We start from the raw sequence: 27,560 nt of genomic DNA on the forward strand, positions 1-27,560 counted from the left end.
GCAGCCGATGTGAAGAAACCTGTGGATGACTTCTTCAAAGACAACAATCTTTCGTGGGATATGGTTTCTGCAGTTTGTTTGGACGGAGCTCCAGTCATGCTGGGAAGAAAGTCTGGTTTTGGTGCGTTAGTGAAAGCTGATGCACCACACATCATTGTTACGCATTGTATTCTGCACAGGCATGCGTTGGCAACAAAAACCTTGCCTCCAAAACTGGCAGAAGTATTAAAAATTGTAGTGGAATGTGTAAACTATGTGCGAACTAGTGCTCTGAGGCACCGCATCTTCAGTGAGCTGTGTAAAGAAATGGGCTCTGAATTCGAGGTACTTCTGTACCATTCTAATGTCCGGTGGTTATCCCGGGGACAGTTGCTGAATCGTGTTTTTGCCGTGCGTGTGGAATTAGCCCTGTTTTTGCAAGAACACCAACATTGTCATGCAGATTGCTTCAACAATTCTGAGTTCATTCTCATTTTAGCGTACATGGCTGATATCTTCGCAGCTCTCAATCATCTCAATCAAAAGATGCAGGGTGGTGGAGTCAACATCATCGAAGCGGAGGAAAACCTGAAGGCTTTTCAAAAAAGCTACCGTTATGGAAACGACGAACAGAGAACGATAACTTCGCAAACTTTCCCCTGCTGGACGACTGTGTAAGTAAGATCGAAGATGTATCTGGAATTGGAGACATTTCTGTACCCGCGGAACTGAAGCAAGCAATTGCCACGCACTTAGATGAGCTTGCAAAGTCTCTCGACGGACACTTCCCTACAAGAGAGTCATAACCAGCATGGGTGAGACAGCCGTTCACGTTTAGTGTTGAGACAACAGATGTCAATGATGAATACCTAGATGAAATCATTGAAATTCAGCAGAGCCAGGTTCAACAGCAACTCTTCAGAACAACAACGCTTTCAACGTTTTGGTGTCAGCAAATGGTAACGTACCCTGTTATTGCTAAGAAAGCTCTGGAGATTTTCATACCGTTTGTTACAACATATCTTTGCGAGCAATCCTTTTCAAGGATGCTGGACATAAAAATGAAGAAAAGGAACAGACTTTGTTGCGAAAATGACATGAGAGTGGCACATGCCAAGGTGAAGCTGCGCATTTCTGAACTGGTCTCTGAAAGGCAACAGCAGAAGTGTCACGACTCCGACCGAAGGTGGCTCCCCTTCCCGTTCGGGTGGCGCTCGGTGGTCGTCGTCGCCGGCCTACTTGCTGCCACTGATTCTTTCCTCCCCCTCCTTATGTGTTTATTGAGTACACCTGTTTTGATTTGGGTATAATTAGTGAGGCTTTATTAGTCAGCCGGCCCACCTGGTTCTTTGTGCGGGATTGATTATTGTGACCTTCTGTTTTGTATGTAGAGGAACGTGTTTGTTCCTGGTCGTATATTTTGGTTGTGAGCACCCTGTGTTGCGTTTTTGGGCATTAAAGAGCACAGCATCGCACTCTCTGTTTCCAGGTAAGGTTGGGCAGGCTCGGTGCTCAAGAGCTCCAGTGCGCCTGCACGGTCCGGTCTATCCAGTACCACCTCCACGCATCAGCTCTCCGGTGGCAGCTCCCCGCACTAGGCTTCCTGTGCGTGTTCTCGGCCCAGTACCACCAGTGCCAGCACCACCCATCAGGCCTACAGTGCGCCTCGCCTGTCCAGCGCTGCCAGAGCCTTCCTCCTCTCCAGCGCTGCCGGAGTCTCCCGCCTGTCTAGCGCTGCCAGAGCCTTCCTCCTCTACAGCATTTCCGGAGTCTCCCGCCTGTTCAGCGCAGTCGGAGCCTTCCTCCTCTCCAGCGCTGCCGGAGTCTTCCGCCTGTTCAGCGCAGTCGGAGCCTTCCTCCTCTCCAGCGCTGCCGGAGTCTCCCGCCTGTTTAGCGCTGCCAGAGCCTTCCGCCTCTACAGCGCTGCCGGAGTCTCCCGCCTGTCCAGAGCTGCCAGTCTGCAAGGAGCTGCCAGTCTGCAAGGAGCTGCCAGTCTGCAAGGAGCCGCCAGAGCTGCCAGTCTGCAAGGAGCCGCCAGAGCTGCCAGTCTGCAAGGAGCCGCCAGAGCTGCCAGTCAGCATGGAGCAGCCAGAGCAGCCAGAGCTGCCAGTCAGCCTGGATTTTCCAGATCCGCCAGTCAGCCAGGATCCGCTATTCAGCCAGGATCCGACATTCAGCCAGGATCTTCTAGATCCGCCAGTCAGCCAGGATCCGCCATTCAGCCAGGATCCGCCAGTCAGCCAGGATCTGCCAGAACTGCCAGTCAGCCAAAACTGCCAGTCAGCCAGGATCTGCCAGAACTGCCAACCAGCCAGGATCTGCCAGAGCCAACTACCTGCCTGAGCTTCCTCTCAGTCCCGAGCTTCCTCTCAGTCCAGAGCTACCCATCAGTCCCGAGCTACCCCTCAGTCCCGAGCTACCTCAGTCCCGAGCTGCCCCTCAGTCCAGTGGGGCCCTTGGTGAGGACTACTAGGCCAAGGTCGGCGGCGAGGGTCGCCTATCTAGGGACGCTAAGGAGGTGGACTAAGACAATTATGGAGTGGGGTCCACGTCCAGCGCCAGAGCCGCCACCGCGGACAGATGCCCACCCACACCCTCCCTTATAGGTTTAGGTTGTGCGTTCGGAGTCCGCACTTTGGAGGGGGGGTACTGTCACGTTCTGACCATCGTTCGTGTGTGTTTTCCTTGTTTTAGTGTTGGTCAGGACGTGAGCTGGGTGGGCATTCTATGTTGTGTGTCTGGTTTGTCTATTTCTATGTTTGGCCTGATATGGTTCTGAATCAGGTGTTATGGTTCTGAGGCAGGTGTTAGTCATTGTCTCTGATTGGGAACCATATTTAGGTAGCCTGTTTGGTGTTTTGTGGGTGATTGTTCCTGTCTCTGTGTTTTGCACCAGATAGGGCTGTTTTCCACATTTATTGTTTTGTAGTGTTCGTGTTTATCGTTTTTTCATTAAACATGAATCAATATAACCACGCTGCGTTTTGGTCCGCCTCTACTTCACCACAGGAAAGCCGTTACAGATGCCCAGGATCCCTGCTCATCTGCGTGAACTTGCCTAAGGGCAATACATTGCAATGTTCGTACTGTGAGGGGTGTAAGACATAGCTACAGGGAGACAGGACGGACAGCTGATCGTCCTCGCAGTGGCAGACCACGTGTAACAACACCTGCACAGGATCGGTACATCCGAACATCACACCTGCTGGACAAGGACATGATGGCAACAACTGCCAGAGTTACACCAGGAACGCACAATCCCTCTTTCAGTGCTCAGACTGTCCGCAATAGGCTGAGAGAGACTGGACTGAGGGTTTATAGGCCTGTTGTAAGGCAGGTCCTCACCAGACATCACCAGCAACAATGTTGCATATGGGCACAAACCCACCGTCGCTGGACCAGACAGGCCTGGTAAAAAGTGCTCTTCACTGACGAGTTGCGGTTTTGTCTCAACAGGGGTGATGGTTGGATTCGCGTTTATCATTGAAGGAATGAGCGTTACACCGAGGCCTGTACTCTGGAGCGGGATTGATTTGGAGGTGGAGGGTCCATCATGGTCTGGGGCGGTGTGTCACAGCATCATTGGACTGAGCTTGTTGTCATTGCAGGCAATCTCAATGTTGTGCATTACTGTGAAGACATCCTCCTCCCTCATGTGGTACCCTTCCTTGCAGGCTCATCCTGACATGACCCTCCAATATGACAATGCCACAAGCCATACTGTTTGTTCTGTGCGTGATTTCCTGCAAGACAGGAATGTCAGTGTTCTGCCATGGCCAGCGAAGAGCCCGGATCTCAATCCCATTGAGCACGTCTGGGACCTGTTGAATCGGAGGGTGAGGGCTAGGGCCATTCCCTGCAGAAACGTCCGGGAACTTGCAGGTAGGTGCCTTGGTGGAAGAGTGGGGTAACATCTCACAGAAAGAACTGGCAAATCTGGTGCAGTCCATGAGGAGGAGATGCACTGCAGTACTTAATGCAGCTGGTGGCCACACCAGATACTGACTGTTGCTTTTTTATTTTGAACTCCCCTTCATGGACACATTATTCCATTTCTGTGGAATTTGCTCAGTTTATGTCTCAGTTGATGAATCTTGTTATGTTCATACAAATATTTACACATGTTAAGTTTGCTGAAAATAAACGCAGTTGACAGTGAGAGGACGTTACATTTTGTGCTGAGTTTATGATTGAGTAGTCATGAGTGATTATCTTTAATGCTGTTGAATTCTGTGTGATTATTAGTTATAAATGAGAGATATCCTCCAGTGACTAAAAATAACACATCAATAACCAACCAGCTATAGGAAAGGATAACTTTTATTCATAATATATTCATACTTGTACACAAGTAAAATAAAATGCATATCTATGATTCCATTGCAATCTCTGTGAAACATTTAGACAGCATTATTTTAGCCAATGCTACCCGTACCCATACTGTGATGAAAACATAACTCAAACTGGGGAGAGAATAAACATTTGTCTTTACTTATAAACATAAAAAACATAACAGTACCCGACAAATGCAACACTTTTTGAATAAATAATGGGGGAGTGAAAATCTATTTTTCAACAAACAGACCCTAAAAGTTCTTTGTGTTTGTTCAGACCCTCTGAATTCATGTTATTTTTTATTCATTTTTTGAGGTCTGTCACTGTCACTGTCTCAGCAGTAAAAGCTTTTGAGACAGAAAAAGGAATAAGGAGAGTCTCTAAAGTGGTGTAGCTTAGACAAGGTACAGTACATACAGAACAAACAATTTTGGGCACTGATTTGTTATATACATTAGATGAGACATGTTCTGTAAAGGCATCATTTTTTGTTTAACTTCTTTATTATCGTAAGTCCTTGTTACCCTGGCAATGGGTCCAAACCTGACTTCCTGTGTTATCAGTCTCTGGGCTGTTAGTGGAGGTCAGAGATCACTGCAGATCGATTCTGTATCATTGTCATGAGCATTAATAACAATCTGTGAGTCCCAACAATGTTTATTTAGCATGAATCCCATCCCAGGCCCTAATGTCCTAAGACATGACCATAGAGAACCAGAACCAGATTATGGACATGAAGATAAAACTCAGCTCCACCTGCATTGTAGATCCATGGCCTTTGAGACATTGTGCATCGGATTTGGGTTTTTTAGTGCACTTCTTTTTCTTCCTGGTTGGGGCTGTAGAAGGTTCCAGATCTTGCAGTTGGACTAAGGACTGGTCAAGGTTGTTGGACAGAGTCCCCAGAGGCCCGTCGTTGAGACTCTGCTTATTCCGGGTGGTCTCATTTTTTGTTCGCTCCTGCTCTCTGAATTTGGTCTTGGATATGTTCTCCTTCTCCTTGAGGGGGTTGTTGGTGATCTGGCGGCTGTTGTAGGATGAGGGGTCAGGGATGATTTTCTCGGAGATGATAGAGGACTTATCATTATCTGGAAGACAACACCTGGGAATTCCATTTCCCAGAGGATATTCCGTGGAGGGAAATTTTCCAGACCACAGGTTGGAGCTGAAGAGCTGGGTTTGGATCTGAGGAGTTTCCACACACCCTTCCAGATCATCACTCTTCAGCCGTTTCAGGTCCTTCCCAAACAACTCCAATGGGACGTTACACTCAAGCTCTGAGCTGGAGCCCTTGAAGCGTTTGAACCAGTCCCACAGGGTCTTGGCCCGACAGTCACAGACCCACTGGTTCCCGTTGAGACGCAGGTACTGGAGGGACCCCAGCGGGTCCATGGTCTCCCCAGTCAGCACGGTCAGGTTGTTGTAGAACAGGAACAGTGTGGTCAGTTTTCTCAGGTCACTGAATGCTCTTGGTTGGACGTAGATCACCCGGTTCTGGTGCAGCAACAGGCGGTCGAGGTTAATGAGGCCACGCAGCATGTGGTCCGATACGGTCTTGATCTTGTTGTTGTGCAGGAAGAGATAGGTGAGGTTGGCCAGGTCCAGGAAAGTGTCATCGTGCAGGGCCAGTAGGTTATTGTCCTGCAGGTAAAGGTACTGCAGGGAGAACAGTCCCTGGAATGCTCCAACAGGTAACTCCGACAGGCCGCACCTGTGCAGGTGGAGGGTGTGGAGCTTGGACAGGCCCCTGAAGGCTGTGGGGCTGATGATTCTCAGGTTACTGTTGTCCCCAATGTCCAGCTCCTCCAGCCGCTCCAGACCATAGAAGGCCCCAGCTTCGATGTGGCTGATGTTGTTGGAGTACATCCAGAGGACGGTGAGGTTGTGCACAGAGCTGAAGCTGGTGGAGCGGACCACGGTCAGCTTGTTGCTCTGGAGGAATATCCGCTGGCTCTGCACAGGGATCTCGTTGGGGATGGAGAACAGTCCTTGTTGCTGGCATGCCACGGTGGGCCGTGGCTCACTGTAACACACACATTTGGCCGGGCAGCCCTCTGCTCCTCGAGGCACCAGGTTTAACCACAACACAAGGAACAGGAGTCGGCCCCCTGGAGAGAGAAGAAGAGATGAGTGGATCAGTTCTACAAGTACATAAAAATACTTCATCTTAATTTCAATATAAATGTGATTTGTAAATGGTTTGTAAATGTGAACATCTCTGCCTAGCTCTTGATTGGTTTTCGATTTTGCTTTCCTCTAAAGCAAAACAAAAACTTTACAATATTGTTCCCTGATCTCCCTGGTCATTTTTTGTAATTAGACTCTGGCCTAATATTGAACTTCAATACATATACCATCTATCCAATCACCATTACAGCACTTTTCTTTACATTTACAGTAAGTAATCCCCGAATATTTTGCAGCATAAAAAGGCAGTGGAACACCCTCTAGGCATGGGCTCTCCAACCCTGTTCCTGGAGAGCTACTGTACTGTAGGTTTTCACTCCAACCCTAATCTAGAACACCTGATTCTAATAATTAGCTGGTTTATAAACTGGGGTAGGAGCGAAAACCTACAGGGCGGTACCTCTCCAGGAACAGGGTTGGAGAGCCCTGCTCTAGGCTCTCACATAGTCCTCTCCTAACTAGTGATGCAGTGTGTCTTTAAAGAGAAAACCGTCCGTGATTATTTGCCCCTGGGGACCCATTTCCTCCTTGCTTCTAACGCAAGCATGAAGACCCGGACGATTGAGGAGAGGGGTCCCAAGAAGCTGATTCATTAAATATGGGTGTGTAGCTTTTAAGCAGAATCAACAAACGCTGATAGGGTGGATGGAACTAATGTTTGACATTTAGCCTGTCGCGTAAAGATAAGTGTAGTGGGAGCCTGGACCCTTTCGTGCCTGACTGAGAGGCTGAGATCTTGATGCTAGTTTTCAGGGTGGAGAGCAGAACTGGGGTCAAATAGTATTTGAGATCACTTAAAATAAGTTATCTGTTATCACTGTTGTGTTTATAATTGTTTCCAAAAGTAATTAATTTCCGCTTGAGTTATAGGAGTTATGTGTTATTGCTAACCTAACACCGGAACATGTAGATACAGCACAGATACAAGTATAGCGATTTCACTAATTCATCAAATGCAGATCAAGATTTCAAAGTGTGACAGCAGGAGATGCCAAATCCAATATGTCATGTCAGGTGTCAGGTGTTATTGGCAGATATTGTCCAAATCTCAGTGAATCCAGTCCTAGCGCCTGTCCTAAGTGTGGATTTCCATTCACAGCTGCCACAGCCATCACTGGAATCCCAGGCTCTGCCGTGACAGGTAGTGAGTGAAGTACTGGAAAATGCATGAGCTTTACCCTCCTTCACTCACTCCCTCCTTCCTTCCTTCTCTCCACCACTCCTGTTTTTCCTCCCCTGCCTCCCTCACTATCTCACTCCATCTCTCTTTCCTCCTCCTCCCCTCCATCCCTCTCCGTGCCTCTCTTCCTCCCTCTGAATCGGTTTTAATCCATCCCTTCCTCTCTTCATCCCCCTCCCTCCCTTCCTGTTCTTCATGCAGCAGTTGTAGCAGCTCATCCCTGGCCATTGTTAAGCGGGAGCTGTGGTGTGGCTTGACAGCAGCCCCCTGCTGCACTTTCTCTCCAATCTCCCTCTTCAGCCTTCAGCCAGACACACTATGCCACCAGAAAGCTGTTAAGTTTCCTTCCACTACTCTTTATTTCTGCATCACAACACTTTTCCCTCCCAGTTCCCAGCCACCTGCTTCTCTAACAATAGCAATATATTGTTTTGTAACTGCAGCAGGCTTTGTATCTCCTCACCGCATCTCTGCTCATTGTCTTATTTCCACCCATGCGTTGTATGTTGGAGACCTGGTTTTCTCAGCTCCCGGTATAATGTTCTATCATGGTCTTCAATAGCATCTTTTGAATGACAGTATAGTCTAAGCCAATCAGGTGTTATCAGTTTTATAATACTAACTATTGCCTGCTGCCTGCTGACTGCTTTCTTTATATAGAGATGTTGGATATTAATTACAGACAGTTTGCTACAGCAGGAAAATAATCATTTAGAAATAGGAAATGTGGATTATAATTAGGACAATTTTGTAAGGGTTGACACATTTTTCAAGTCTGAAATGTAAAGGTGGAAATGTCAAAACTCAGAAGCCTTTTAAAAAACTAAAATACACTACAAGTTTTACATTTCCTGCATTGCAGTAAAGTTGTCCTGCAACAGGGTGATCAAATTAAGATCCTACATCTATAGGACTGTGTCAATTGCCTTGCCATTAGTGTTGTCAAACAGAATTAAGAAGTCCAAAGCCGTTTTTGCCCTCATCACCTCTTGCACCTTATTTTTACTGTGCTTACACCTTATTTTTACTGTGCTTACACTTCCGTGATTAATAACTGTGTAATAATAACCACAGTTATAACTGTGTTAACAACATAGTAGTTACATATGTTTTACTATGTAATTAAATGGTAATAGGGTTGAGGAATCAGTTACACAATTTAAACAAGGAATGAGTAATTATACATTCACTTGATGAAGGTTATTCCACATGTGTAACTACTGATGTTATTACACATTTTCTTGTTCCACTATGCAACTGTTTTGTAATTACACATTTGAACGTCACCTGTGAATTACCATATTAATAACTGAAACCAAAACCGGACCTTGTTACATGTAACAACAATTTTAACAAGACACTCCCTGTCATTAACTACCGGCTATTTTTCAATAAAGTTTATTTCTGTTTTGGAAAAAGAAACAATATAAAGTGAAGTGACATTTGAATTGCTTTGTAGTTACAATGTAACAACCTTTGCAGACAATAGGCTAACCAAGGGACTTTTCTTTAATGGATTTGACAAAGATTCATTTTCAACCATTTCAGACTCAAAGCAATAACTATTTTAGTTAGTAAAAATACAGGGTGGTAAAGCTAGCTAGCTAGCTAGCTAGCATTTCCCCATCATTCACTAATGTAGCTAGCTAACGTAAACTCATGTAAACTCGTACATTGCCTTGGTCCGTACAATTGCCCTTATTTTAGCGCCCCAGAAACGTAATACTTCCAGATCAACTGTAATGTCAATACCATTGTAAAGCACAATTTCTCTCCTTTCCAACATAATCAATTACATGACCTAAACGCTGCCCGTTTCTGCATAATTTAAACAGGCAATGAGCCCTGTCGAGTCTTTTTAAAAATGGTGGGTGGGGAAGCGAAACTAATGCGTGATAGTGAGAAGGAGAGATGTTGTGTGGGAAAATTGCTTTTTTTTCACTCGATCTGACCAACTTATCACCTTATCGCCTCTAAAATGTAAATACAACACTATAGAGTTTATATAATGTGTCATTACATACCTATTTGAAGGTTTGTGTCAAATTTTAAATCGGTTTTTTAGGGCGGTGCTAAGGTGATCTTAGAAGTAAACAGCGGCTTTGAGAATGATGATGACGCAAAAAATGACTAGGTATCCCCCCTTACCACGTCACTGTCCATTTCTTGTTTTTAAAGGATGATAAAAGTGCTACACCTGGTGGAGAGAGATTCTAAGACAGAAATAGTTGCTTTATACGTGCTGTACGTTACGACATGACACGTCAAGATGTAACAGAGGGTCAGTTTTTTCAACTTTTCTCCAATACTATAGAGCCATTACCATGTCGATCAACGCTTGAATAGAAACCTAGTTCACACGCCCGATTTTGACGTCAACACAGTCGCTACAGTTCCAGTAGTTTACTTTGTAGCCATGTTTGAATGTTGCGGTCGCGCACATTTGTACGGAATGGGGTGAGTTTACGTTAGCTAGATGGCTTGCTAGGCACTGGTAGCCTAATGTCAACACGTTTTCCAACTCAGTTAAGAAACTTTACTAAATCATCATAAAACTCATAAAACATTTTGTTTACAATGTTATTTCACCATTTTGGAGACTTACATTGAACTTTGCACATTAAAAACATGACAAATGAAGAGACAGAAATAACATGTAACTGTGATGTCAGTGTTCTTTTGGCTTCTTTTTTTATTTATTTATTGTTCTTTTGAATGTACAAACATGTAAATAAATAGTGAACAAAAAGGTTAAAAGGATAAGACCCTTTAAAAAAAAAAATAATCTGCGTAAAACGACATACCCAAATCTAACTGCCTGTAGCTCAGGACCTGAAACAAGGATATGCATATTATTATTTATTTATTTTTCTCCCCAATTTCGTAGTATCCAATTGTTGTAGTAGCTACTATCTTGTCTCATCGCTACAACTCCCGTACGGGCTCGGGAGAGACGAAGGTTGAAAGTCATGCGTCCTCCGATACACAACCAACCAAGCCGCTGCTTCTTTAACACAGCGCACATCCAACCCGGAAGCCAGCCGCACCAATGCGCCGGAGGAAACACTGTGCACCTGGCCACCTTAGCTAGCGTACACTGCGCCCAGCCCGCCACAGGAGTCGCTGGTGCGCGATGAGACAAGGACACCCCTACCGACCAAGCCCTCCCTAACCCGGGCGACGCTAGGCCAATTGTGCGTCGCCCCACGGACCTCCCGGTCGCGGCCGGTTACGACAGAGCCTGGGCGCGAACCCAGGACTCTGATGGCACAGCTGGCGCTGCGTACAGCGCCCTTAACCACTGCGCCACCCGGGGGATATGGTTAGGTACATGATAATGACAAGAATATCCTATGTAACTACATTGTTCTTACAATACACTTGATACACTTCGGAATAGCCTTCGGAATAGCCTTTGAGCCAGGTCATGGAATAACCTTCAGCAAGTGAATGTGTAATAACACATTCCTTTTTCCAATTGTTTAATAACAGATTCCGCAACAACCCTATTACCATGTAGTTATAGTAAAACCTATGAAACTATTATGTTAACACAGTTATGAATGTGCTAGTTACATAGTAATAGGGGCAACCTAATGTAAAGTGTTACCTGAATACATACAGTATATAACACTGTTATCGTTTTGGTGCCAACCTTCATATCAAACAATCACAAAATGTAGCATAAATCCACAAAGAAATATATCTTATTTTGCTTTGCCAGCTTTGGTTTCAACATTGAATCTCCCCTTTCTGGTGTGCCGAAACACAGCCCAACACAGCACAATGTCACACATCCACAACTCCAGAAACGGGTGTTTCAGAAACTGGCATCCCACGAGAAAAATCCGTTATGGTCCAACAGCAATCTTAACTCTGTCTAAGATGAGCCAAGAACCTCTTTGTCTTATGGCGACGATACAAAGTCAAACATCCTCCCAAGCTCTTAGTAAACTGAAGCTCAATGACTCAGACTCGCTACCGTGTTGGAGAAGCAATTGTCTTCACAAAAGGATGCAAAGTCTGAGTCCCAAGTGGCACCCTAGTCCCTATATAGTGCACTACTTTTGACCAAAGCACTATGCCATTTGTGACACAGACAGAGAGGCGGACAGGGGGACAGAGGTGGAGATATGCCCAGACAGTTAACAACCTGGTGATGAACGGCAGACATCAAGCATAATCCTCGCTTGTCTAATTGTATTATTTGCCAAAACAAAACAAAAGACTATGAACGATGTGGGAGAACAGAGAACACTCCAGATAATAGCGAGGGGTGAGGAGGGGTAAGGAGGACATAAGTGGGAGCAGCCAGAGAGCGCTGTTTACTTAGCGCAGCAGTGCATGACAAGCCTGACACCCTCCAGCTCATTTGCATATATCCCTGGCTGTGTGTGTATGTGTGAACTACTTCACTACTCTAGCCCCATCCATGGCTTTCTCTCAGCATGATAGAGGCATCCTATCCCAACCCTGGCAGCACCTTGAGAGCACACAGGGCATGCAAAAAGGGGATCCAGGGGATCTGCAATCCATCATACTGGCTTCACTCTGAAGAGGCTTGGATTGGGCTCGGATGGGTAACATGACAGTATTATCCTTCAGCAGAGAGGAGAGGAGTGTGGAAAGGAAGGGAAGAGAAGTGATGTCTCTCTCTGAGATAGATGACACAGAGCATCTCAAGGGATGCAATGGCCTCTTTCTTTCTTTACTCACACAACATTAGTGATTGTTGTTTCTATGTGGATTTCAACATGTTCTTAATATATTCAAGATGTTTGTACGTTAGGCGGTTTGTTGTAAATGCACTCATGCATACAAATGCACCCTTATATCATGTTGAAATGAATAATTTAGATCAGTCATATCAGGTGATGTGGTGTTATTTTCCCAAAGCGCTGTCACAAAGTGGTTTTAAACCCAAGTGATTGTGTATGGTGAGAGTGCATTAAAACCTCTTCCCTACTGTCATCTAAGGACCTACATTTTGACTGAATGGTGACCGGATTTGAAAAGTTGGTACCACTCCTAAATGCTTTCCCCAGGAACATACATGCATGGAACTACTTTTGCTAAATGTTCCTAAATGTTTTCCCCAAAGAACATTATGCAGGGATGGAACAGATGCTCTCTTGTAACTGTAAATAAAGATGTGTGCATCCTGATCAAACCCGGGTGTTTAGGACAATATGCCACATTGGAGTCACTACCTGGTCCCTGCCTGCTCTGTGTGTGTTTGTGTGTGCGTATGTGAAAGTGTGTGTGTGCGCATTTGCATTTGAGTGTGCATGTGTGTGTGTGTGTTTCTAGGGGACACCATGGTCTAGCATGCAGACAAGGACACAATTAGCGGAGGGGCAGAGGGACAGATCATGTTCTGTCTGCCACACATCTGAAAGAAAGAAAGAAAGAAAGAAAGAAAGAAAGAAAGAAAGAAAGAAAGGAGCAACAGTGTGTGTAGCTGGGTGTGTGTGTGTGAGGGGAGGGGGGATGAGGAGAGAAGGATGGGCGTTGTGTGGGAGAAGTGAGAAGTGAAAATATGTAAACAATACCAGATTGTGAACTACTGGCCCCAAAACACTGTATTTTCAGATGCACGACTCTTCACTTGTAAAATGGGAAACATTACCAGAATACAACACTGACACAATATAATCTAGCAAGTCACTGGGTGAAGGCCTCAAAGCACAGCATGTTTAGAATGCTTGTCATCATTTCTAAAATGGTCAACACAATGCCGAGACCAACTTAAAAAAAAACTGTGACATTTATTCCAGCAAATCACTTAAAGTCTGGGATGAAGTTATGAAAATCAGGACAAGTGGTCTCAGGTTTGTAGTTGGAATACAACCAACATGCCCTCAATACAACCTCATGTCATCACGGTAAAATGGAAAGATTGTAATAGATGACATTGAAGTCCCTATGGGAGGTTTTTAGAGGTTTCTTCCATACAGTTATCTCTCTGCACCCCCAAACCCAAAGCCCTTGCCACTTAGCACATTCAATTGTGTAGAATGTATAATGCAAGTAATGTAAGCTGAAAATAATGTAGGCCTCAGTTGAGAAAGTGTGCGTGGGAGCCATATCAGAAGAGTTGGCCTACGTTGTGTTATACCATGCGGTTCATCCATATCCTTTATGGCCCATAGCATAGCACATCTATGTACAGTAACAGCAAGCGTCATTCTGCATGAGCATATTTTCTTCAGCAAAAGTAACTTAATTATGCCATGTAGAAGCACATAAGTATAACGTAGATATGCCAATCGAAATAAGCAGCACAAAGGCTACTGTATTTAGTGCGGTTGCCATCTTTTAGATGTGACACCAGGTAGCTGATTACGGTGATACTAAGCAAAGGTGTTTGTCCATCTAAAAGCATCATTCTACATGGGTGTAGTTATTTTCTCCATACAATTACACCATACGTACAAAAGTATGTGGACACACCTGAAATTGGTGGATTCGCAATTTTAGCCACACCTGTTGCTGACAGGTGTATAAAATCGAGCACACAGCCTTGCAATCTCCATAGACAAACATTGGCAGTAGAATGGCCTTACTGAAGAGCTCAGTGGTTTTCAACATGGCACCGTCATAGGATTCCACCTTTCCAACAAGTCTGTTTGTCAAATCTCTGCCCTGCTAGAGATTCCCCGGTCAACTGTGAAGTGGACACGTCTAGGAGCAACCATTGCACACACTACCGAGCGCCAAACTGCCTCTGGAAGCAATGTCAGCACAAGAACGGTTCGTCTGGAGTTTCCTGAAATGGGTTTCCATGGCAGAGCAGCTGCACACCAGTCTAAAATCACCATGTGCAATGGAAAGCACTGGCTGGAATGGTGTAAAGCTTTCCACCATTGGACTCTGGAGCAGTGGAGTGATGAATCACGCTTCAACACCTGACAGTCTGATGGACGAATCTGGCTTTGGTGAATGCCAGGAAAACGCTACCTGCCTCAAACGCTACCTGTCAACTGTAAAGTTTGGTGGAGTTTGGCTGTTTTTCATGGTTCGGGCTAGGCACCTTAGTTCCAGTGAACGCTACAGCATACAATGAATTATATTCTGCACGATTCTGTGCTTCTAACTTTGTGGGGAAACTTTACGGAAGGCCCTTTCCTGTTTCAGCTTGACAATGGCCCTGTGCATACAGAAATGGTTGGTCGAGATTGGTGTGGAAGAACTTGACTGGCCTGCACAGAACCCTGACCTCAACCCCATCGAACACCTTTGGGATGAATTGGAACGCCGACTACGAGACAGGCCTAATCGCCCAACATCAGTGACCGACCTCACTAATGCTCTTGTGGCTGAATGGAAGCAATTCCCCACAGCAATGTTCCAACATCTAGTGGGAAGCCTTCCCAGAAGAGTGGATGCTGTTTAAGCAGCAAAGGGGGCACCAACTACATTTTAATGCTCATGATTTTGTAATGAGATGTTCATGTAGTGTACTTCAATATATCACTGAGCTGTATAGAAGATATCGTATTTAGATTAGTGTTGCCAGATGTTTAAAATTATTCACTAGGTAGCTCATAATGGACTAGGCACAGATGTTGGTCCTTTTTTATCATGGGACCTCCACTAATCCGAATTTAGATGAAGCCATCATAACTAAACTGTTTAAAAGCCATGCCCCTCCTTCCCGTCAGAAATGTCATCACTGTCTCACATTTGGGCATTTTATTAGCAATAGAGCTTCAATTTGAAATCTGTGAAGTTACCATCACTGCAGGGTTGAGAGAATGAATTACCCTGAAATAAAAGAGAATGAGGACTAATGACTCACCACTGTATTGCTAAAAGGAACCATGTCAGACCTCTAACATGATCTACTCTGTACATAATCGCAACATCAGCCTGTTCATAATGTTAAATTTTAGTGTTTTGCAGCAGACTGTTTCAGACTGGTACTTGTTTTATTGTTGTCAGTTAGAGCCATTTTTGTGTGTGCCCTAAACAACCCAGTGGCCCACATGATCTACTCTCCTGGCAATCTCTGCATCCCCATAACAGTTTCATTTTGGTACAATTGTAGTGTTTGACACCATTTTAAACTGGCACTTGTTCTTTGCTTTTTTGTCTTGGCCATAGTTACGCAGTTAGTTGCAGTTGTTTGAAAACAGTTGTTTGTACTTAAAAGGCATTACAGTCGCACTACAGTCGGACCTAACATTATGTACTCCATCCACATCACTTGGACAGGATCATTACGGAAAAATTCTAGTGTTAGGCATTTGGCACCTAGACGTTTAAGAATGGCAATTGTTTTCTGCTCGTCAACAACAAGGCAAGTTGAGATGAACTCTTTGTAAAGGCGGTTACAATTGGAGGAAAACAAATCAAACAAGGTTATCTCTTACTCTCAACCTTTAGACTAATTCCCATCCACTTCTTAAATGATCCATTTACAGAGCATTGTGAGTGATAGACGGTGGTATAAATTGCCTGGTAGCAAGCTGCTGCAAAGGGGGAACTTATAGGGGATTTCGATTTTCTTCCAACACCTCCGGGTTTTGAACTATTTAATGTTGAGCTCAACGTGACCTTCCAAGTACTTTAAGAGCATGCACCATTTGCCATTGCCAAAGTTTCTTGCATAGTCTTCTGTATCATGCTTTTCAATGTGACTACAGTAGGGTTGCAAAGCCACCGGTAATTTACCAAAGTTAGCGGAATCTTCAGTAATTTTAGTAATTAAGAAGTAATCTATGGCAATGTATGGTCACTCTGGTAATTTATACTTGAATAACTTTAAAAAATATATTCATATATAGATTATTTTTTTATGGTTAGAGCATTGGTCCAGAAACCGAAAGGTTGCTAGATCGAATCCCCGAGCTGACAAAGTCATAACACCCATACAACCTAGCGGTCAAACAGGGAAATGGTTCCAATCGTTTTTCCACCATACATTTCTCCCATAGTGGATTTTAGAAACTGTCCGAGACAGATTTACATGGTTATCAAAACGTCATGCCAGAGTAAGCCTACACGAAACACAGCCCTTATTTAAACTGTTTTCCCCCATTGGAGTAATGTATTGTGGAAAAACCATAGATAGACCATATTGTTAAAGAGGAATTAGCCTTATTAAAGAGATTCTCCTGAACTTTTGTATACTTTTGTATACTGAACTTTTGTATACTTTTTAGCCAGTAATTTGGAAGTTGCGCTTACGCAACAAAACGGGTCCCTGGAAATGTCATCACGTCATTGTTCTTGAGCCTCTGTAGCGTGCACAAAGAGAATAAAAATAAAAATTGTGGTGTGCATGTGGTGTGATCTCACCCCGCAACATCATTGAACAATACTGTGCTGACCAGATCCCACCTCACACTTTAATTCTTAAGAATCGATTGATCCATGTGTCAATCTAATTAACATAACATGCCCCATCAAAATCTGTGTAGCCCTTTCTTGCAGTAAAATAACCAAATCACGCTCTAGTGGCCTCATTCAGTGGAATGTTATTAATATTTTTCACAAGTAATAAACATTTATTTTTTTTAGACCTTGAAAATGCTGTTTCCTTATTTAAAAAAAATATAATAATAATTGTGTGTGAATTTTACCCTTTTTTCTCCCCAATTTCATGGTATCCAATTGTTTAGTAGCTACTATCTTGTTTCATCGCTACAACTCTCATACGGGCTCGGGAGAGACAAAGGTTGAAAGCCATGCGGCCTTCGATACACAACCCAACCAAGCTGCACTGCTTCTTAACACAGCGCCATTCAACCCGGAAGCCAGCCTCACCAATGTGTCAGAAGAAACACCGTGCACCTGGAAACCTTGGTTAGTGCACACTGCACCTGACCCACCACAGGATTCGCTGGTGCGCGATGAGACAAGATTTCCCTACCGGCCAAACCCTTCCTAACCCAGACTACGCTAGGCCAATTGTGCGTCGCCCCACGGACCTCCCGGTCGCGGCCGGTTACAACAGAGCCTGGGCGCGAACCCAGAGTCTCTGGTGGCACAGCTGGCATTGCAGTACACCACTGCGCCACCCGGGAGGCTGAAAATCCTATGTTTCTATGTCAAACATTTTTGTTATATTTCAAACTTCTGTGATGTATATAACGTGTAATATTGGGATGCAAACTCAAAATGTAATACATTTGAACTCTATATCTGACATGGTAGAGGAGTCTTTTTAAGGCCATAACTAGGTGTGTCTGAGGTGTATACTTTTGTTTCAAAGTAGATTTGTTTAAGACCTGATTTTAACCCACTACAAGGAATGTGCAAAGCTGTCATCAAGGCAAAGAGTGGCTACTATGAAGAATCTAAAATATAAAGTATATTTTGATTTGTTTAACACTTTTTTTGCTTACTGCATGATTCTATATGTGTTATTTCATAGTTTTGATGTCTTCACTATTATTCTACAATTTAGAAAATAGTTGTAATTTAAAAAAAAACTTGAATGAGTCGGTGTGTCCAAACTTTTGACTGGTACTGTATATTATTTAGTATATGTAAAGACAAGATTAAATCAAGAATAGTCTGATGGGTGACAATATTAACCTATCACTTGTGAATGATATATTATCACTTGTGAATGAGGCCCAGCGTAAGAAACAATGCCTTTTTTTGCTAATTTTTCTAATCATAGTCGCACACCTCATGTAGACTAGCCCATAGGCCTTTATGTTTTAATAAGGTTTGTATCACAACTAAAGTGGCCAAATATCTTCTTAAAATTAAGTACATTAATCCAGTTTACAAGGGGTGTAGAGCCTAAATGGCATAGATAAGTAGCGTGTGAGTTTCACATTTGGGGAAGATAATTTTCACCATAAAAATGCATCTTTATAATAAAATAATTACATGCGTAATTGAATTCGAGGTCACTTTTGATAATGGTGTTTTACTCTAATTTAACATTGGCGCTTATAGCCTACTACCATTGCTGCACTTATTACGTAAAGAAATAGCCTAATAGTTTATCAACATTATAAGCTAAATGTTCTGATCTGTTGCATAAAACAGTTTCTTTGATGCTAGTGGTTGTATTATTTTGGGATCGATCTCATCCAACAACTGTCCCAGACTATGTTCGGAATATGTATTTCTTCTACAAAATATAATAGGTCGACTATTGTACTATGGGGGGATAGTAGATTGACATAGGCTAGTGTTTTTGCTGTTCATTAGGCCTACTGGGCATTTCTTCCAATATCTATAATATGCACCTCGGAATTGGATAAGGGCGCGTGCAGTTGCATCCCCAATGTGTCTGTCTTCACTTGTAGCCTGTGAGAAAAACTCGATTACGTGACGGAGAGCCATGTGAGTGAGAGGCGCTTCGGATTGCGCACAAAAGGCATGGACATATTTGGGTGCATTAAGACCACAAAGGGGATGCCACCATGACATTTGAGGCATTATCAAGTGCTTGTCAAATTGTGAATGACAGAATACTGGAGTGTGTACAGCCTGTGCAAAAAACTAAGCAGAGATCATGCCTTTCAAGCAACTTTTTTCAAATCATCATTAGGAGTCGCATCATGCAGCCTTACAATGTATTAAAAATCAAAACATATGTTTGTAGAACAACAAAAGTTACATTAATACCTCTAAATTAAGCATATAGGAGTACCACTTTCTTTGTTAACAGCTTAACACAGAATAGTCGCATGTGTGCACTCCCTCAAATCAAAAATATTTTTATTTTATTCAGCTTTGTTCAATCGTATTCTTCATACTATAAAATAATATAAAATAATGCCATGGAATTATAAGCAAATCTTGTCTACTAAAAATTAACTAGTGTAGCCTGCACTCATTGGGCGTAGCCACATAAGGACCTAACATAAGGACAACTCAGAGTATGCTATTATTTTCTTCTGAAATGGACTACATTTGTGGTACGGATCTGCTATTTTTATACTTTAGAACCAGAACCCACATCAGCAGTTAGCCAGCTAACTAGCTACTAGCTAGTGGTCAGTTAGCCACTGCTAGAGGTCCTCACCGTTAACTCGGACATCAGCCAGCCTCAACCCGGTCAATTCCTGCCAGTCTGAACAATATCAACCCAGAGCATATCGGACTGTTTTTTCTCTACCACATCTCTGGATTCCTACCGCAAGCTCTGAACCTTTATACCGGATCATTGCAGCTAGCTAGCTGCTATCCGAGTTGCTATTCCTGCCTAAAGTCTCTGTCCCGAAACAAGCACCAATTAGCCTGGAGCTAGCCTTGAGCTAGCCATAGAGGTACACCAGCCAATTCTTGGACAACAATACCTCTTTTACCAATTGGCCTGGACCCTTTACTGCCGACAGGGACCCCCGCCGATCCATCACGACTGGTCTGCCGACGTAACTGTCCAAGGTGGTTTCAACAGGCTCTTCCATTGCGACATCGTCGGATGCCCATCTGCCATCCCCGGTCCGCTATCTGTCTGAATCGCAGTGTCTCCAGCACTCCTAGCATAGCAGCGACTGCAGAATTGGCTCCCTGACTCATCTAGTGCTACTCATTGAACCCTATGATCACTCAGCTACACATGCTTCTCCCTAATGTCAATATGCCGTGTCTATTGCTGTTTTGGTTAGTGATTATTGTCTTATTTCACTTTAGAGCCCATAGCCCTGCCCAATATGCCTTAGATATCCCTTTTGTTCCACCTGCCACACATGCGGTGACCTCATCTGGCTTAACTGGTGCCTCTAGAGACAATACCTCTCTCATCGTCACTCAATGCCTAGGTTTACCTCCACTGTACTCACATCCTACCATACCCTTGTTTGTACATTATGCATTGAACCTATTCTACCGGGCACAGAAATCTGCTCCTTTTACTCTCTGTTCCGAATGCACTAGACGACCAGTTCTTATAGCCTTTAGCCGTACCCTTAACCTACTCCTCCTCTGTTCCTCTGGTGATGTAGAGGTTAACCCAGGCCCTGCAGCTCCCAACACAACTCCCATTCCCCAGGTGCTCTCATTTGTTGACTTCTGTAACCGTAAAAGCCTTGGTTTCATGCATGTTAACATTAGAAGCTAAGTTTGTTTATTCACTGCTTTAGCACACTCTGCCAACCCTGATGTCCTAGCCGTGTCTGAATCATGGCTTAGGAAGGCCACCAAAAATCCTGACATTTCCATCCCTAACTATAACATCTTCGGACAAGATAGAACTGCCAAAGAGGGCGGTGTTGCAATCTACTGCCGAGATAGCCTGCAGAGTTCTGTCATACTATCCAGGTCTGTGCTCAAACAAGAGCTACTACTTTTAAAAATCCACCTTTCCAGAAACAACTCTCTCATCATTGCCGCTTGTATAGACCCCCTTCAGACCCCAGCTGTGCCCTGGACACCATATGTGAATTGATTGCCCCCCATCTATCTTCAGAGTTCATACTGTCAGGTCAGTATTGACCTCATCCCATCAGTAGAGGATGCCTGGTTGCTCTTTAAAAGTGCTTTCCTCGCCATCTTAAATAAGCATGACCCATAAAAAATGGAGAACTAAGAACAGATATACACAGTCAGTTAGGAAAGCTAAGGCTAGCTTTCTCAAACAGAAATTTGCATCCTGTATAGAGGTCGACCGATTATGATTTTTCAACGCCGATACCGATAATTGGAGGACCAAAAAAGCCGATACCGATTAATCAGACAATTTTTTATTTTTTTTGTAATAATGACAATTACAACAATACTGAATGAACACTTATTTTAACTTAATCTAATTCATCAATAAAATCAATTTAGCCTCAAGTAAATAATGAAACATGTTCAATTTGGTTTAAATAATGCAAAAACAAAGTGTTGGAGAAGAAAGTAAAAGTGCAATATATGCTATGTAAGAAAGCTAACGTTTAAGTTCCTTGCTCAGAACATGAGAACATATGAAAGCTGGTGGTTCCTTTTAACATGAGTCTTCAATATTCCCAGGTAAGAAGTTTTAGGTTGTAGTTATTATAGGAATTATAGGACTATTTCCCTCTATACCATTTGTATTTCATTAACCTTTGGCTATTGGATGTTCTTATAGGCACTTTAGTATTGCCAGTGTAACAGTATAGCTTCCGTCCCTCTTCTCGCTCCTCCCTGGGCTCGAACCAGGAACACAACACAGCCACCCTCGAAGCAGCGTTACCCATGCAGAGCAAGGCAAACAACCACCCCAAGGCTCAGAGCGAGTGACTTTTGAAACGCTATTAGTGTGCGCTAACTAGCCAGCCATTTCACTCCGGTTACACCAGCCTAATCTCGGGAGTTGATAGGCTTGAAGTCATAAACAGCGCAATGCTTGACGCACAATGAAGAGCTGCTGGCAAAACGCACGAAAGTGCTGTTTGAATTAATGTTTACGCACCTGCTTCTGCCTACCACCGCTCAGTCAGATACTTAGATACTTGTACGCCTGTATGCCCAGTCAGATTATACGTTGCAGGACACGCTAGATAGTATCTAGTAGTATCATCAACCATGTGTAGTTAACTGTGTAGTGATTATGATTGATTGTTTTTGTTGGCCTCCAACTGCTTTTAAATGCCAGTAAAACTAAATGCATGCTCTTCAACCGATTGTTGCCTGCACCCGCCGGCCCGACTAGCATCACTACTCTGGGCGGTTCTAATTTAGAATATGTGGACAACTACATACAGTATATACTGTATTCTATACCATCTACTGCACCTTCCCTCGGCCATCGCTAATCCATGTACTTACATGTACATATTTTCATTCCCGCCTTTATATTTGTGTGCATTAGGTAGTTGTTGGGGAATTGTTAGATTACTTGTTCCCCTCTCTCCACTGGGATTCTCTGCCTCTAACCCTATTACAGGAGCCGAGTCACTGGCTTACTGGTGCTCTTCCATGCCGTCACTAGGAGGGGTGCGTCACTTGAGTGGGTTGAGTCAATGACGTGGTCTTCCTGTCTGGGTTGGCGCCCCCCTTGGGTTGTGCCGTGGCAGAGATCTTTGTGGGCTATACTCGGCCTTGTCTCAGGATGGTAATTTGGTGGTTGAAGATATCCCTCTAGTGGTGTGGGGGCTTTGCTTTGGCAAGGTGGGTGGGGTTATATCCTGACTGTTTGGCTCTGTACTCGGTGTATCATCGGATGGGGCCACAGTGTCTCCTGACCCCTCCTGTCTCAGTCTCCAGTATTTATGCTGCAGTAGTTTATGTGTCGGGGGGCTAGGGTCACTCTGTTATATCTGGAGTATTTCTCCAGTGTCCTGTGCGAATTTAAGTATGCTCTCCCTTTCTTTCTCTCTCTTTCCTGGGCACCTGGGCACCTGAGCCCTAGGACCATGCCTCAGGACTACCTGGCATGATGACTCCTTGTTGTCCCCAGTCCACCTGGCCGTGCTGCTGCTCCAGTTTCAACTGTTCTGCCTGCGGCTATGGAACCCTGACCTGTTCACCGGACGTGCTACCTGTCCCAGACCTGCTGTTTTCAACTCTCTAGAGACAGCAGGAGCAGTAGAGATACTCTCAATGATCGGCAATGAAAAGCCAACTGACATTTACACCTGAGGGGCTGACCTGTTGCACCCTCGACAACTACAGTGATTATTATTATTTGACCATGCTGGTCATTCATGAACATTTGAACATCTTGGCCATGTTCGGTTATAATCTCCACCAGGCACAGCCAGAAGTGGACTGGCCACCCCTCATAGCCTGATTCCTTTCTAGGTTTCTTCCTAGGTTTTGGCCTTTCTAGGGAGTTTTTCCTAGCCACCGTGCTTCTACACCTGCATTGCTTGCTGTTTGGGGTTTTAGGCTGGGTTTCTGTACAGCACTTTGAGATATCAGCTGATGTAAGAAGGGCTATATAAATACATTTGATTTGATATTATTGCACTCGGAACTAGAAGCACAAGCATTTCGCTACACTTAACATCTGCTAACCATGTGTAAGAAAATAACATTGATTTGACATAGGCGGATGTGGCGGATTGAGACGCAGCCCAGATATCTCAGCTTAAATTCACGGATTTGGGGATTTTTGTATCATGTTACTTAGATTGACGCGCTGGTGCGTCAATAGACTCATGGTTAAAATCATCTTATTGGATTATTTTATATATTTTACATGAGATAAAACCACACAGAGGGCCAAAGATACTTACAGACCCCTGTGATAATCTGAAGTACCCAAAAAGGCCAGAAGATTTCATCTGATAGAATTCCCTCCCAAACTGAGAGTTAACAAAATTCTGGTAGTTTACTGGTAAACTTAAAAAATGTCCAGTAATACAGTATACTCTCCATTTGAAACCCTAAATGTGACAGACTGATAGAGCTTTTGAAGGCGGGTAGAAATATGAACTGTGAACGGTTTGAGAGACAAACCACTATGGACCCCTCTCTTATCTCTTTAATATGTTGTGTAACCTCACGCTATCTGCTCTGTTTCTGCAGTCTCTGCACTTTGGTGGAGGGCTGTGCTCTGTCGCTAACTACGCAGGCAGTCGACAAATGTGTCATCCACAATCATCTCAGGCTTAGCTTGATTGGGAGAGTGCCAAAGGGTGTGCTTCAATTGATAAACCAAAGTACGTCAGCAAGTCTAACAAACAGAATGGGCTAATCCTTCAGTGATGCGTTATAGTGTTGTGCTGGAGTTCAACTTAGAAGCCACATGAATGACTTGAAAGCACAAATAGACTCAACATGCACATTCACACACACACACAGAGAGAGAGAGAGAGTTCCATATGGGTTAGCTTCCACAAGCATCTGCCATTCCAACCTCACATGCAAGGCAGCAAATTAATGATCAAATCAAATCCCATTTTATATGTCACATGCACCGAATACAAGTGAAAAGTGAAATGCTTACTTACGAGCCCCTAACCAACAAAATAGTAAAAAATAATATGGATAAGAATAAGAAATAAATGTAGCAAGTAATTAAAGAGTAGTAGTAAAATAACAATAGCGAGACTATATACAGTGGGGTACCGGAACCAACAATGCAGTTAAAAAAAATATGGATAAGAATAAGAAATAAAAGTAACAAGTAATTAAAGAGCAGCAGTAAAATAACAATAGCGAGACTATATACAGGGGGGTAACGGTACATGGTCAATGTGCGGGGGCACCGGTTAGTTGAGGTAAAGGGGGGGGGGGGATGCAAATAGTCTGGGTAGCTATTTGATTAGATATTCAGGAGTCTTATTGCTTGGGGGTAGAAGCTGTTTCGAAGCCTCTTGGACCTAGACTTGGCACTCCGGTACCGCTTGCCGTGCGGTAGCAGAGAGAACAGTCTATGACTAGGGTGGCTGGAGTCTTTGACAATTTTTAGGGCCTTCTTTGGACACGCCTGGTATAGAGGTCCTGGATGGCACTAAGCTTGGCATCAGTGATGTACTGGGCCGGTCGCACTACCCTCTGTAGTGCCTTGCGGTCGGAGCATGAGCATTTGCCATACCAGGAAGTGGTGCAACCAGTCAGGATGCTCTCGATGGTGCAGCTTTAGAACCTTTTGAGGATTTGATGACCCATGCCAAATCTTTTCGGTCTCCTGAGGAGGAATAGGTTTTATCTTGCCCTCTTCACGACTGTCTTGGTGTGCTTGGACCATGTTAGTTTGTTGGTGAAGTGGACACCAAGGAACTTGAAGCTCTCAACCTGCTCCACTGCAGCCCTGTCGATGAGAATGGGGGCATGCTCGGTCCTCTTTTTCCTGTAGTCCACAATCATCTCCTTTGTCTTGATCACGTTGAGGGAGAGGTTGTTGGCCTGGCACCACACGGCCAGGTCTCTGACCTCCTCCCTATAGGCTGTCTCGTCGTTGTCGGTGATCAGGCCTACCACTGTTGTGTCACTGGCAAACTTAATGAGGGTGTTGGAGTCGTGCCTGGCCGTGCAGTCACGAGTGAACAGGGAGTACAGGAGGGGACTGAGCACGCACCCCTGAGGGGCCCCTGTGTTGAGGATCAGCATGGCGGATGTGTTGTTACTTACCCTTACCACTTGGGGGGTGGCCCGTCAGGAAGTCCAGGATCCAGTTGCAGAGGAAGGTATTTAGTCCCAGGGTCCTTAGCTTATTGATGAGCTTTTAGGGCACTATGGTGTTGAACACTGAACTGTAGTCAATGAATAGCATTCTCACATAGGTGTTCCTTTTGTCCAGGTGGGAAAGGGCAGTGTGGAGTGCAATAGAGATTGCATCATCTGTGGATCTGTTGGGGAAGTATGCAAATTGGAGTGGGTCTAGGGTTTCTTGGATAATGGTGTTGTTGCGAGCAATGACCAACCTTTCAAAGCACTTCATGGCTACAGACGTGAGTGCTACGAGTCTGTAGTCAGTTAGGCAGGTTACCTTAGTGTCCTTGGGCACAGGGACTATGGTGGTCTGCTTAAAACATGTTGGTATTACAGCCTCGGACAGGAAGAGGTTGAAAATGTCAGTGAAGACACTTGTCAGCGCATGTTCGCAGTACACGTTCTGGTAATCCGTCTGGCCCTGCGGCCTTGTGAATGTTGACCTGTTTAAAGGTCTTACTCACATCGGTTGTGGAAAGCGTGATCAGACAGTCTTCCGGAACAGCTGGTGCTCTCATGAATGTTTGTGTAATTTTCCTTGAAGTGAGCATTGAAGTAGTTTAGCCAGTCTGGTAGGATCGTGTCACTGGGCAGCTCTTCCCGTTGTAGTCAGTAATGGTTTGCAAGCCCTGCCACATCCGACGAGCATCAGAGCCGGTGTAGTACGATTCGATCTTAGTCCTATATTGGCGCATTGCCTGTTTGATGGTTTGTCAGAGGGCATAGCAGATTTCTTATGAGCTTCCGGGTTAGAGTCACGCTCCTTGAAAGCGACAGCTCTAGCCATTAGCTCAGTGCGAATATTGCATGTAATCCGTAGCTTCTGGTTGGTATGTACGTACGGTCACTGTGGGGACGAGGTCATCGATGCACTTATTGATGATGTGACTGATGTGGTGTACTCCTCAATGCCACCGGAGGAATCCGGGAACATATTCCAGTCTGTGCTAGCAAAACAGTCCTGTAGCTTAGCATCTGCTTCATCTGACCACTTGTTTATTGATCTGACCACTTGTTTATTGATCTAGTCACTGCTGCTTCCAGCTTTAATTTTTGCTTGTAAGCAGGAATCATGAGGATATAATTATGGTTAAATTTGCCAAATGGAGGGCGAGGGAGAGCTTTGTATGCGTCTCTATGTGTGGAGTAAAGGTGGTCCAGAGTTTCTTTTCCCTCTGGTTAAACATGTAACATGCTGATAGAAATTTGGTAAAACAAATGTAAGTTTCCCTGCATAAAAGTCCCTGGTTACTAGGAGCACCGCCACTGGGTGAGTTTTTTTTTGTTTGCTTATGGCGGAATACAGCTCATTCACTGCTGTCTTAGTGCCAGCCTCAGTCTGTGGTGGTATGTAAACAGCTACGAAAAATACAGATGAAAACTCTCTAGGTAGATAGTGTGGTCTACAGCTTATCATGTTTCATCTTTAATCTTCCGCGTAGGTCATTGATTTTTTTATCCAAAGATTGCAGGTTTGCTAGCAGAATGGAAGGAAGTGGGGTTTATTCGATTGCCTGTGAATTCTCAGAAGGAAGGCCTTCTGGCCCATTTTTCTCCGCCTCCTCTTCACGCAAATCACGGGGATCTGGTCCTGTTCCCTAGAAAGTATATAATTCGCTTTTGTTTGTTTAATTTCCAAACAAAATAATAAATTAGGCATTTAAACTCTCCTTCCAGACTCACATCAAACATCCACAATCCAAAGTTAAATCTAGAATTGGCTTCCTATTTCGCAACAAAGCATCCTTCACTCATGCTGCCAAACATACCCTTGTAAAACTGACCATCCTACCGATCCTCGACTTCGGCGATGTCATTTACAAAATAGCCTCCAATACCC

The 27,560-nt window shown here is 44.2% G+C and overlaps 1 protein-coding gene across 2 annotated transcripts in view; it reads right to left on the reverse strand.

The window, feature by feature from the left end:
* Window positions 1-4,333: 4,333 nt before the first annotated feature.
* The window catches only part of LOC139412095 (reticulon-4 receptor-like), a 114,958-nt gene continuing 91,731 nt past the window's right edge, over window positions 4,334-27,560 (reverse strand). Inside the window, exon 2 of one of the 2 annotated variants that reach the window (XM_071158889.1) lies at window positions 4,334-6,422. In XM_071158889.1, the coding sequence (XP_071014990.1) occupies window positions 5,008-6,422 (1,415 nt within the window). In that variant the 3' untranslated portion in view covers window positions 4,334-5,007. The remainder of the gene's footprint in view (window positions 6,423-27,560) is intronic. The other variant, XM_071158888.1, reaches the window with a different exon arrangement.

The sequence above is a fragment of the Oncorhynchus clarkii genome, chromosome 6, assembly GCF_045791955.1.
Source record: "Oncorhynchus clarkii lewisi isolate Uvic-CL-2024 chromosome 6, UVic_Ocla_1.0, whole genome shotgun sequence".
Lineage (NCBI taxonomy): Eukaryota > Metazoa > Chordata > Actinopteri > Salmoniformes > Salmonidae > Oncorhynchus > Oncorhynchus clarkii.